The 12,965-nt window shown below is 41.7% G+C and overlaps 1 protein-coding gene across 1 annotated transcript in view; it reads left to right on the top strand.

The window, feature by feature from the left end:
- The window catches only part of ADAMTS14 (ADAM metallopeptidase with thrombospondin type 1 motif 14), a 120,780-nt gene extending 109,210 nt beyond the window's left edge, over positions 1-11,570 (top strand). The window contains exons 19-22 of the mRNA XM_075258166.1: positions 958-1,165; positions 7,351-7,480; positions 8,977-9,087; positions 11,029-11,570. Coding sequence (XP_075114267.1) covers positions 958-1,165; positions 7,351-7,480; positions 8,977-9,087; positions 11,029-11,570 — 991 coding nt within the window. The remainder of the gene's footprint in view (positions 1-957; positions 1,166-7,350; positions 7,481-8,976; positions 9,088-11,028) is intronic.
- Positions 11,571-12,965: the final 1,395 nt, after the last annotated feature.

The following is a 12,965-nucleotide window of genomic DNA, read 5'->3' as shown; positions in this document are numbered from 1 at the left end:
TTTTATGTTTGTATGTCCCCCCCCCTTGGGTCTTCAATTACTCTGGGGTCTGAAAAGACCCCAGAGTATAATAATTGTTCATGGGTGGCCCCTGTGTGCAGGGGCCACTATGGGGCATAATACTGTGTGCAGGGGCTACTATGGGGCATAATAGAGTGAGCAGGAATGTGGGCGGGGTCGGTCGTTGGGGTCTTTGGCGTCGGTCAGGGGGGGGCCCATGTCAAAAGTTCGCCACGGGGCCCCGCCATTCCTAGTTATGCCACTGTGTGTGTGTGTATATATATATATATATATATATATATATATATATATATATATATATATATACAGTCCTATGAAAAAAGTTTGGGCACCCCTATTAAACTTAATCATTTTAGTTCTAAATATTTTGGTGTTTGCAACAGCCATTTCAGTTTGATATATCTAATAACTGATGGGCACAGTAATATTTCAGGATTGAAATGAGGTTTATTGTACTAACAGAAAATGTGCAATATGCATTAAACCATGCACCCTTGTTATTATTTTTATAAAAAGTATACATATATTGTAGTTCATTTCATTTATACTTTAGATCATATAGTTAAATTCTTAGAGGGGCTAACACTTTTCTTATTTATTTATTCTGTGACTTGTGGGAAATGCTCATTTACATGCAGTTTTAATGGTCAGCTTTATTTAGGTTACCTCATTGCATCTGGTTATCATCATGGCTTTCTAAAGGTTTGTACAGAAAAGATATTAGACTCACTGACATCTTGTTTTCATCTTACTAAGCTGCTCAAATTAATCACAGAATGACGGGGTCTAAATGCAGAATGATGCATTGCACATTTAGTTATGTCCGGTGGTGCTGTTTTCTAACCTGGTCATATACTGTAAAAGACGGTCCCACAATGATACTCCAAAATTTTAACTGAGTTACAAGAACAAACATTTATTTGTCTTTCCTTGTAGATGGGTAGCAGACGAGTGGGGACCTTGCAGCAAAACATGTGGCAAGCTGGGTGTTCAAACTAGACTAGTCCAATGTATTCAGCATCTGCAAAATGGCACCAATCGCACTGTCCATACAAAATACTGTACTGCTGAACGCCCAGAACCAAGGAGGCCATGCAATCGCATACCATGTCCTGCACAGTGGAGAACAGGGGCCTGGTCACAGGTTAGTACAGTGCCTTGGTCATTGAAAAAGCAGGTTTACTGAGCAAATGAATATTTGGCGAATATAAAAATTACTTTGGTTTCTTTGTTCCTGGAATTATGCATGCTACATTGTGTAGAAGAAAAATAATAGAAATGCAAATATACAATATTCCTTTCAGGTTAACGGAGGCTCCTTCTAAGGCCTGGTTCCCATCTGCGTTCGGGCCATTCCATTTCTCTATCCACATCAAATATGCAGAGACAAAAGTCCTGCAAGCAGCATTTTTCTCTCTTTATTTTTTGTGCGAAAACTGAGCAGAAATCGCACGTATACCATTATAGTCTATGGTGTCTGCTGGTTTCCTAAGGTAACCACTTTTTTATGCGGATAGGTTTCTTTTTTTTTTTTTTTTTTTTAAATGTAGATTGTGAGCCCCACATAGAGCTCACAATGTACATTTTTCCCTATCAGTATGTCTTTGGAATATGGGATAGAAATCCATGCAAACACGGGAAGAACATACAAACTCCTTGCAGATGGTTTTTTGCCCTTGGCGGGATTTGAACACCAGGACTCCAGCGCTGCAAGGCTGCAGTGCTAACCACTGAGCCACCGTGTGGCCCCTTTTTCACGCGGATAGGTTTTTGTTTGGAGTCCCCAAGTGGACTCCCTGAACAGAAACCTGAAAGCAGATGTGAATCGGGCCTAACATTGGTTTACATTACATGAACTATTCTGATGAAAGATGGTAGCAATATGTCCGCCCACATATCTTGGTGGAAAGGAAGGCCAGAGGGAACATCTATCTGGTTCCTGCTTCCCTTCTTTGTGTGTAGGGCTGATCCCGTAGCATGCTTCACTATATAGGATTGTGGCATTTGAAGACAACTCATCATAAACCACATAGGTATGACAGAGGCTGCCCTTTTAAAACTATGACACTATCCAGTTATTGCTGACTCTGTAGGTACACAACCCTGGAACCAGGGGAATAGTAACAACCAGTTCTCACAAGTTTCTAAGAGGAATAATTGAGGAACAGCATAGTTTTGTAAATTCATAGAGAATTGCTATTTCATAGAACACAATTATTTCCTATAACGAACATTTTAGAAGCAATGATCACCCTTCTTAAAGAGGGCCTTTCACCACCCCCAGCAAGTCAAGTTCTTAGTATCTGTTAATAGGTACTGCCCCATGGATTCCATCGCAGTTGGAATTTTTCTCTAGCCCCCACCATTCCTGAGCAATCGTTGCTGTAAATTTTGATGCCTGATATGCTAATTACGCTTTGTACTGTTAGGAGGGCAGTGTCAGGTAACAGTAAGCAACGACGTAATTCAGAACTCATACCTCTTGCCAGCTCCTGCCTGACCCCGACCTCCTGACAGAACAGAGCCTAAATAGCATTATTAGACTATTGGACAGCAATACTACATTGAATGTTCAGGAATGGTGGGAGCTAGAAAAAAAAAATTCTTACTGTGTAAGAATCCGTGGAACAGCAGCTATTAAATGATGAAAAAGAGCTGAACTTAGAGGTGGTGAAAACTAATAATAATAATAATACATTTTATTTATATAGCGCCAACATATTCCGCAGCGCTGTACAATTTATAGGGTTCAGATACAGACATACATAACAAAGAACGTCATTTCACACAATGGGACTGAGGGCCCTGCTCAAAAGAGCTTACAATCTATGAGGTAGAGAGGGTGACACAAGAGGTAGCAGGGGCGGCATTGCTTATACAGTGTTCAGACAATTTTGTGCATTAGGAATTGTGATAGGCTTGTCTGAAAAGATGCGTCTTTAGTTTGCGTTTGAAACTGTAGAAGTTGGGAGTTAATCTGATTGTCCGGGGTAGAGCATTCCAGAGAAGTGGTGCAGCTCGGGAGAAGTCTTGTATACGAGCATGGGAGGTTCTGATAATAGAGGATGTAAGTGTTAGGTCATTGAGTGAGCGGAGAGCACGGGTTGGGCGGTAGACAGAGATGAGGGAAGAAATGTAGGGAGGTGCGGCATTATGGAGAGCCTTGTGGATGAGAGTAATAACTTTATATTTTATTCTATAATGAATAGGCAGCCAATGTAGCGACTGGCACAGACCGGAGGCATCGCTGTAGCGTCTAGCCTGATAGATGAGCCTGGCCGCTGCATTCAGAATAGATTGTAGAGGAGAGAGTTTAGTGAGGGGAAGACCGATTAGTAAGGAATTACAGTAGTCAAGGCGAGAATGAATCAGAGAGACAATAAGTGTCTTTAGTGTATCTCTGGTAAGGAAAGGGCGTATTCTGGAGATGTTTTTGAGGTGGAGGTGACATGAACGTGCGAGTGATTCAATATGAGGGGTGAAGGAAAGGTCTGCGTCAAATATGACCCCAAGGCAGCGGGCATGCTGCCTAGGAGTTATAGTAAGGCCTGAGACTGCAATGGATATATCAGGGACAGATCTGTTAGATGGTGGAAACAGTAGTAGTTCAGTCTTAGAGAGATTTAGTTTCAGATAGAGCGAGGACATGATATTAGAGACAGCAGAGAGACAGTCACTGGTGTTCTGAATGAGTGCAGGGGTGATGTCACGGGAAGATGTGTATAATTGGGTGTCATCAGCATAAAGATGGTACCTGAAGCCAAATCTGGCGATGGTTTGTCCAATGGGGGCTGTGTAGAGAGAAAAGAGCAGGGGGCCGAGGACCGAGCCCTGAGGAACCCCAACAGCAAGGGAAAGAGGGGAGGAAACAGAGCCCGCAAATGATACACTGAAAGTGCGGCCTGAGAGATAAGAGGAGAACCAGGAGAGCGCAGTGTCATTGAGGCCAACTGAGCGGAGCATAGTGAGGAGAAGTTGATGGTCAACAGTGTCAAAAGCTGCAGAGAGGTCCAGAAGAATAAGAAGAGAGAAGTCACCATTGGATTTAGCCTTTAGTAGATCATTAGAGACTTTTGTGAGAGCTGTTTCAGTAGAGTGCAGAGCGCGGAAACCAGATTGTAAGGGGTCAAGCAGAGAGTTAGCAGAGAGATAACGGATTAACCGAGAATAAACCAGGCGTTCCAAAAGTTTAGAGATGAAGGGGAGGTTAGAGACGGGTCGATAGTTAGCAGCACAGGATGGGTCCAGGGAGGGTTTTTTCAGTAGCGGGATTATAACAGCATGCTTGAAGGAGGATGGGAAGATTCCAGAAGAGAGAGAGAGGTTAAATATTTTAGTAAGGTAAGTAGTGACAGCAGGGGACAGAGATTGGAGAAGGTGTGAGGGGAAGGGGTCACTACTGCAGGTTGTGGGGCGAGATGAAGAAAGTAGCTGGGAAACTTCCTCTTCTGTGACAGGTTCAAAAGATGAGAATGGACAGTCATAAGTGCGGCTGGTGAGGGGATCAGTACTATCGTAGGTGTGGGAGTCAATGCCACCTGGGGCTTGGGCAGTAATTTCCTGATGGATCTTATCAATTTTATCATGGAAATACATGGCCAGGTCATCAGCACTAAGGTCTGTGAATGGCGTCTGCACCTTGGGTGTGAGTAAGGAGTGAAAGGTTTCAAAAAGCCTTTTAGGGTTGCTTGAGAGAGAAGAGATGAGGGCGGTGAAATAGTCTTGTTTGGCAAGGTAAAGGGCAGAGCTATATGTTTTAAGCATAAACTTGAAGTGGAGGAAATCTGCAGGTGAGCGTGATTTTCTCCATAGACGTTCGGCACACCTAGAGCAGCGCTGAAGAAATCGTGTCTGTGGCGTGTGCCAGGGCTGATGCCTCCTATGTGGGACTTTACGAGTGGAGGGGGGAGCAACCTCATCCAATGCATTTTTGAGGGTATCATTATAGTGACTGGTGGCCAGATTGGGACAGGAGATTGAAGAGATGGGGGACAGGGAGGACTGTAGAGTATCTGAGAGGTGCTGGGTGTCAATAGCACGCAAGTTCCTATATGTGTGATGGATAGGGGCGTCTTGTGAAGGGGAGAGAGCACTGATGGTGAGAGATAGAAGATTGTGGTCAGAAAGCGGCAGAGAAGAGTTAGAAAATTTAGAGACTGTGAGGAGTCGATGGAAGACTAGATCAATCGTGTTACCGTCTATATGTGTGGCGGAAGAAGAACATTGTGAGAGACCAAGAGAAGTGGTTAATGAGAGAAACTGTGAGGCAGCCGAGGAGTGAGGGGGGGCAATAGGGATGTTAAAGTCACCCATGATGAGGGTAGGAATGTCACTGGATAAAAAGTGGGGAAGCCAAGAAGCAAAGTGGTCCAAAAATTGGTAGGGTGAGCCAGGTGGGCGGTAGATCACAGCTACACGTAAGGAGAGTGGCCGGAAAAGTCTGATAGCATGGACTTCAAATGAGGAGAATGTGAGTGAGGGGACCGGGGGAATGGACTGAAAAATGCACTGTGGGGACAGGAGTAAGCCTACCCCACCACCCTGCCTGTTGTCAGGCCTAGAGGTATGTGAGAATTGTAGGCCACCATGACACAGAGCAGCAGGGGAGGCAGTGTCTGCCTGCTGGATCCAAGTTTCAGTAAAGGCGAGCAGGCCGAGGGATTTACTAAGGAATAAGTCATTAATATATTCTAGTTTGTTACACACTGAGCGGGCGTTCCAGAGAGAGCAGTTAAAGGAGACAGGGGAGAGATGAGGGGAAGGAACACGGTAAATATTCTTTAAGACAGACTCTACTTACCCTGTTTCACCCAAAATAAGTCATCCCCCGAAAGTAAGACATAGCAGAGGTTTCATTGAATTGCCTAATATAAGGCACTCCCGAAAGTAAGACATCCCCCAATAATAATAATCTTTCTGCGTAAAGATTGTATAAAGAAAAACATTGTACCTGGCTGAACACTGTGTGCGATGTTCTGTGTGCACAGGTACGCTGGCTGCGGACGCCGCTACGATATGTTATATCCACTGTTCTTGCTCCTGTAGGATGAGCTGGGAGACGCCTGCTGTGCATACACTAAGCATCGTATGTGGCGGGGAGTCCACTCTTCCAGCTCATCCCACAGCAGCATGAACAATGGATACAACGTACGGTATCACAGCAGCGGCCTTTGCGCAGCAAGCACATCTCAGCGTAGCGCAGTGGTGGCAGCAGCACACAAAAATAAAATAAAACATTCCCTGAAAATAAGACATAGACAAAAATTTAATATAAAGACACTGTCTTATTTTCGGGGAAACACTGTAGGTCTATGGGTGTGGCAAATAGAGATCATCCTATAGTATTTCAGTCCTGGTTGTGCATATAATATATCCTTCCAGTAGATTGTGTTACCCGCTAGTGAAAACTTCCATTTTGAGTACATGTGATATTACTGAATATATTTTTTGTCATTATGGATTCAAACATTTTTTTTTTTTTACATCTATGGAAATGGAAACAAATACAAACCCTAGCTGTACCTATAGAGATGAACAATATGTATTACATGAGCCCCTACCTCTCTCTCATTTGCTCAACCAGAACCCTGCTCTGTATTTACGAGGGGCAAGAACCCTGAAATAGCTCTGTGCAGATCGGTGTTTTATCCTTTTGGAAGAGATTTTCGGGTTTGGATTATATTCCGTCATGTCAAATTTGTGTTGAAATCCAGGCACTGACTTATAGGGAGCTGCCATTCAAAAGGTTGCATTAGAGGGACAATTTTCCTTTTATCATCTAGTTAAACGTATTCGCATATTCTTTTCCACAAGCCTCTCTAGAACTTTCGTACTCCAAGACTAAAGCGGCCATTAATGTTAGTCAAGTCTGCCTATTTTGGTGAAACCAGTCAAAATTCAGCTCCAAGGGGTCATTTGGTTGGCCATTGACTATGTGCCTTGAGTGAGAATACCCCTTCAATGTTTTATCTTACTTTTTATGCAATCGCTGTATGTGAAAGACAGCTACAGATGTGTAATTTCCTCTCTGACGTCAAAGCGGATTTACTACATGTAAGTATATAACAATAAATATTTATTGTAAAAAAAACTATTCTGGCAAAAACAAAGTATACATGTAGCCGTGCTGCTCAACATGTGCTTTTCATTTATAGATGTTTTTTGTATTTATTTATGAGACTCAAGGGAGGTTGTGGTGCATCTGTTGTCTGTTTGTAAGAAACCAGTGACTTGGAAGATACTTCACATCCTGCATTTTCTGAAGGAAATCTCTACACTTCCACAAGCTGTGTTCTTTCTTGATTGATGTTATCTCATTGGCTTTCACAGTGCTCATCAAGTTGCGGCGAGGGCATCCAGCAGCGCCAAGTTGTGTGCAAAGCGAGTGATAACGTTATCGGGCAATGTGATGGCGAAAAGCCTGAAACAATCCAAGTCTGCAAGATGGCACCTTGCCCGGGTACGGTAATAGGATGCTATACTGACATTTGGCACTCATTCACATTGAACCTGTTCAACTTTTTATTTCTAAGTGGAGGTTGTAAAACCACAGTGAAATAGTACATACAGCCTTAATTGCTGAACAACTTTCCTAAATATACATATGGCATATGTATCTAAGAAACAGTGATTTCATAGTTGGAATAATCCCAGACAAAGAGGGTTAAACTGGAGACTTTTAAAGTACTAAAAATTGGCTTGAATTCACAATTCATGTTGAGAGACAATGCAAAGTAGATCAGCAGAGGAAAGACTCTCGGTACTCTCACCACTTTGATGGGGCCATGGTACTCTGCTGAGTACTATATAGCCAGTGCCGAACCTTCAAACTCCTGTAATGGGGTCTGTGCTTAACATTTGCCCTCAAAAACACCAGTGTCCCCTTATATTGTAGAGAACCCTATGAGCCACCTCAGACTTCAGTGCCCCATTGTGACTGCTACATCTGCACCCCTGACTGTAGCCTTTTCAATGGGACTGTCTTTGTAGGTACACACACAATTTACCTGGTAGTCGTGGTGCAGGGCATTGAGGCTTTTTCCTGTTCACTTGATTGCATTGAAGTTGAAATGTTCTGCACCACTGCTACTAAGTAGATCGCATGTAGACCAAATCATATAAACAATGTAGATGCCATAACATTCAGCAGAGTGCTGAAATCCCTTCAAACCATGATCTGTTGGCAAGCTGAGATTCAGACCCCCGGCAATCTGTTATCCTATCAATATTCTGATCCTGGAAGACCACCAATAAAAACAATGCAAAAATGCATTTAATTACCACATCTGAGCAAGCACAAATAACACATTATAACACACATTAAATAATCTGCCGGCCTTCCTTGGAAACTAAACCTAATAAATCTTATTTCCAATTGTTGTACTGTGATTCCAGGCTGTGGAGAAGAGGTCTATAGTGGTTTCCAGTTAGATTATTGGCAGGAAGTGAAGAGAAATGTTTCCAAAATTTACAATGCATGAATATGTACGATTGATATTAGCTTTTTATTTCCTAAACGGCTGATCTCAGATTTATTGGCTCTGTTTTATGCCTATTTGAATAGCCCCACAGTCTGCACATCGGCAGTGGTTCACACCTCTTGCAGTTAGTAGCCGTCTTCCATTTTAATAAGATTATGTACATTTTCATAACATTATTTAGTAGTTAGAGACTGTTCACATGTGCACCATGGCTTACATTACTAACAAAGTTATGGACTGATGGATAACCCCGCTTTCTCCCACAAATACATTTAATTACATATCAGAACCACACAGCAAGACCATTGCTAAACAGGCTGTATCAACATCATGTGAGCTGAGCATTAAGATGTTTAGAAATTGTCTAAAGATACTTGGCCTCTAGCTAAACACTTGTTTGGCATCACTACAGTATTGTGTTCTATGGATGTGCATTCTTCAAAAAAATCTGACATTTATTATTGCTATTTTCCAGGTAAATCTCCAGGACTTACACAACATGCAGAAACCAGCTATTTAAGTACCCCCAAAACACCATGGGCTCCTTCACTAAATTCTCCTAAAAATCCTGTGAATAAAATATCAAGTGAGTATGAAAAAAATCACATGGTATCACATGTGCGTTATGAGAAATACATAGAATTAAATGTTTGCTACGCCACTTCAGACCACTCTCTCCTTGAGCCTGAACTTGACAGTATGCAAGGGACAAGAGGTCACGCACACAATTGCTCTGCCATCAAAGTCTTTTTCTGTTACACCTTGACAGAGAATTTAATGCAATTAAAAATATACAAGTCTACATTCAACAAATCTACAGTCCAGTACATGACAGTACTTCTCCTGAAATAGATGGAGGTTGGAATTTCACACCTACCAAACCACATATCTAAGCCCTGCCCCATCTCACATGTGCTGCCACTAAAGCCCCCCAGAAATGCCCTTTTGAACCTTTTTTTTATTTTATTTTTTATAAGCTGGTGTTTCTTGGTATGTGTTTTGGTTCATTTGGTTTATAACTTTATAAATGGACTCCATTTAAATTCCACTTACTTGGATAGAGTAGCCAAAGTGCTGGTTCATTGACATAATACTTGTACATGTGTTCTAAAAGCAACTTTGCTCCTGGATTTATACAGTTACAGATATGTACTGTATGTGTCTGGGTGTACAGCATATAACAAAGGCAGCCTTTCCAGCTGCTCTGAGGCCCACCAGAATTGGTCAAAGGGAAGTGTAAACTAAACCTATTTCTTTTTCAATGAGATGTGTGAAACCAAAACTCTCTATAGGACTTGGGGACAGGTTGGTGTGAACACAGTATGGGCCCTTTTTCTCACACAAGAAACAGGATAGGGCTGGTGAAAGGTAATAAGTATTAGACTCTCCCGTCCTATAACATATTGGGTCTGACTGTATTAATATGCAAAGGCATATTACTGTACTGTTTTTAGATTTCCTTTAGTTTATGTACTCTCTATCCTGCTTATAGTAAAAGTTGCCACATGAGAGCATAATTAAAATATCCCTGATGTTCCCTGTCGGATATGATTAATACATATATACAAGCTTTACAGCTTGCATATGTGGCATGGTATATCCATTTTAGTTCATTGCAGTCAGAGCTCAGGTTACAATTATGACTACTCAAACACTGCCATCTAGTGTTCATGTTGCTAAATGCATGCACATTTTTTTTTAATGTCATGCAAATGTGAAAAATATGGTGCATCCCTCTCTCTTTACTGATGATATAGTGATCAGAATAAGTAGCATTCAACGTGCAAATCTGAGGCTCACAAAATAGTAATCATATTGTATAAGAATATGTGGCAGCTCCTTACTGAGCAACTGTAACAGGGGAATAGTATCCCACTTCTCTGCAACAGAGATCTCTTTGTGCCAGGTGACTACTTCCTAAGTTGGACCCATTGTTGATAGCAGCTGACCAGGCAGGTGAACTTAAATGACAGAAGAAATAATACATGCACAGAGTAAAAGCATACTCAGGACTTTTCACATTCCAGAACATACAGGTAACAGAGACAAGAGGTAAAATAATTATCTAAAGAAGGCCTTCAGGACAGGTAGAAGTGGTACATATATATAACGGAAGCCCAGGGGCTACAGGCAGCAGATGGACTAACACAAAAGAAGCCTATAACCCAAAAGGTAGTATAGGTATAGAAGCCCAAACATTCATAGCAAAAGCCCAAAGGCCACAGGTAGCAGAAATATATTCGTGACAAAAGCCCAAAGGCCAAACATTCGTACCAGAAGACCCATAGACAACAAATTGCTACCTGTGCCCTAAAGGCTTAACTCTTCTGAGACATACATAAGGCAGACAGAAAAACATGCATCCAAACTAGAGATACTATATACATGGCAGGTAGAAGGACAAATGTGTCCACAGAATTACAGACATAACTCCGGCATCAGACAAATATCAGACAATGCAGAGCGCCAGCGTTTCAACAATATATTCAACATGAAATATTTAACCAAACTATTTTTTCCCCTACAGAAGACTCATGTCAAGGAGACAAATCCATATTCTGTCAGATGGAGGTTTTAGCACGTTACTGCTCTATACCTGGGTACAACAAGCTATGCTGTGAATCCTGCAGTAAGAAGATTCTTCCTACCAGTTTGGCCCCAAGTTCTGAACATGCAGCTCTGGAATTGCGGGCACCTGAAGGTGCCATCCTTCCTAGTCCCATTCCTCCGGTAACCCTTGTTCCAACAGTTGTCTTAACTGAAACCTCAGTAGGTAACAATCCAGTGGATGTGCCATTGCCTGCCCTCGGATCAGAAAAAACACAACAGGACTCAGTGGCCAACAATGTTACCAATGGGTTTTCAATGGTGCAAGACAAAAACAGCTCAGTCACCAATGTAGGAAAGCAACATCCTACAGAAAACAGTGGTGGACTTTCTGAGAACATAGGTATACTGCTCAATAAAACCTCAGTCACTAAACAGAGCAGGGTCGGTACACTGGCAACTTCTGAAGTACTAAGACGAAGAAGGGAAGATACTGAAGAAGAGCACACAGTGGCTACATGATGACCAGGAGGAGCGGGGCAGCCTCATTGGGAACAGACAATTATGTAAAGTAAAAATAGTAAAAAGAGGCCTATTTTACAGCTAGCACTTTTCAGTAATTGAGAAATGACAGCATTTTAATGCTATGATAAAATCCTGGGCCTTTGTTCACATGGGCCTGTATTTTTACCTCACAGTGCAGCGTGAATGCACTTTATGTTGTCATAAGGGTGCTACCAACTGGATTCAGAACACAGAAAGGCTAAGGATTTCTGTCACCTCAGTTCTTCAGGCCAGTGGTCGCTTTTTTTTTTGTTTGTTTTTGTTTGAGCTATGAAGAACTTGAAACCTGGTGCTTTATTTAGTTTCTAATAGGTTTAGAGCCGCCATGGTTGTTTTACGTGTAAGTGGTGCTGTATATTATCCAATCATTTTCTGTACCTCAGCAAAGTTGGGTCAGTTGCAGTGAACTGCAGTGAAACTTGTATTTTAAATGCTCCAGTTTTTTGTGTGATATATATATATATATATATATATATATATATATATATATATATAAATCACACGCTAATATAGTCTGTTGAACTATGTTTACCTGACTCAACAGTGGCTATAGGCATCCACATAACATAATCTATTGCTGCTACTAGATTATTGAAGTAAGAAGACATTGATGGTACCACTGTACTACATAGCCAACAGTCTGAGTATACTCAAGCACACCTTGTATCTTCCCATTTCTATTAGATAGCTCTGTAAAATATAAAGTATAACCTGCCATCAATGAATTTTCAGGTATCTCCATTGGTATTTAGCAGAGAAGTTTCACAATGACGCTGAAGTCAGTGATATTCTGCCGTTTATAGTTCGCTTTGTCAAGGTCTCAGCAATATACGCTATATAGCCTTGATCAAGCCTAACTACTAGTAAAAAGCAAATTCAAGGTGTACATTTCTATGAGGCCATGTAAAGTGAAGCAGCTCTGCGAGACGTATAAACTTGGTTGGGTAAAAATTTAAAGTGGAAATAACCATTTGTGAGTAGATATGGTAGCCCACATATGAAGAACATGTAAGAACTTGTCTTGTACTCTCACATACATGGAGGTTTCCACAGAGGTATAACTTGAAGCTCCTGGTGCCAATGAAGAAGTGTAATATGGCCCCAACCCACCATGTGCCATTTAAAATACTGTTGTCTTCTTACATGACAGAGAATCTATAGGGCCTGCTAAGGCACCAGAGCTAGGTGCAAGCGCTACCTCTTGGTTAGAGCAACCTTACTGTCATCTAATAGCTTTAGGCTAATTTCATGGAACCTATATCTATATCTTTCACACGAATATGGTGAGATAGCCCCCATACAAATGCTTGACCCTTCCATAACTACTACTTCATTCCAGGAAAGAACAATTTC

This window comes from Leptodactylus fuscus, chromosome 10 (assembly GCF_031893055.1).
Source record: "Leptodactylus fuscus isolate aLepFus1 chromosome 10, aLepFus1.hap2, whole genome shotgun sequence".
NCBI classification, from domain to species: Eukaryota; Metazoa; Chordata; class Amphibia; order Anura; family Leptodactylidae; genus Leptodactylus; species Leptodactylus fuscus.
This window is presented reverse-complemented; position numbering and strand designations above follow the sequence as displayed.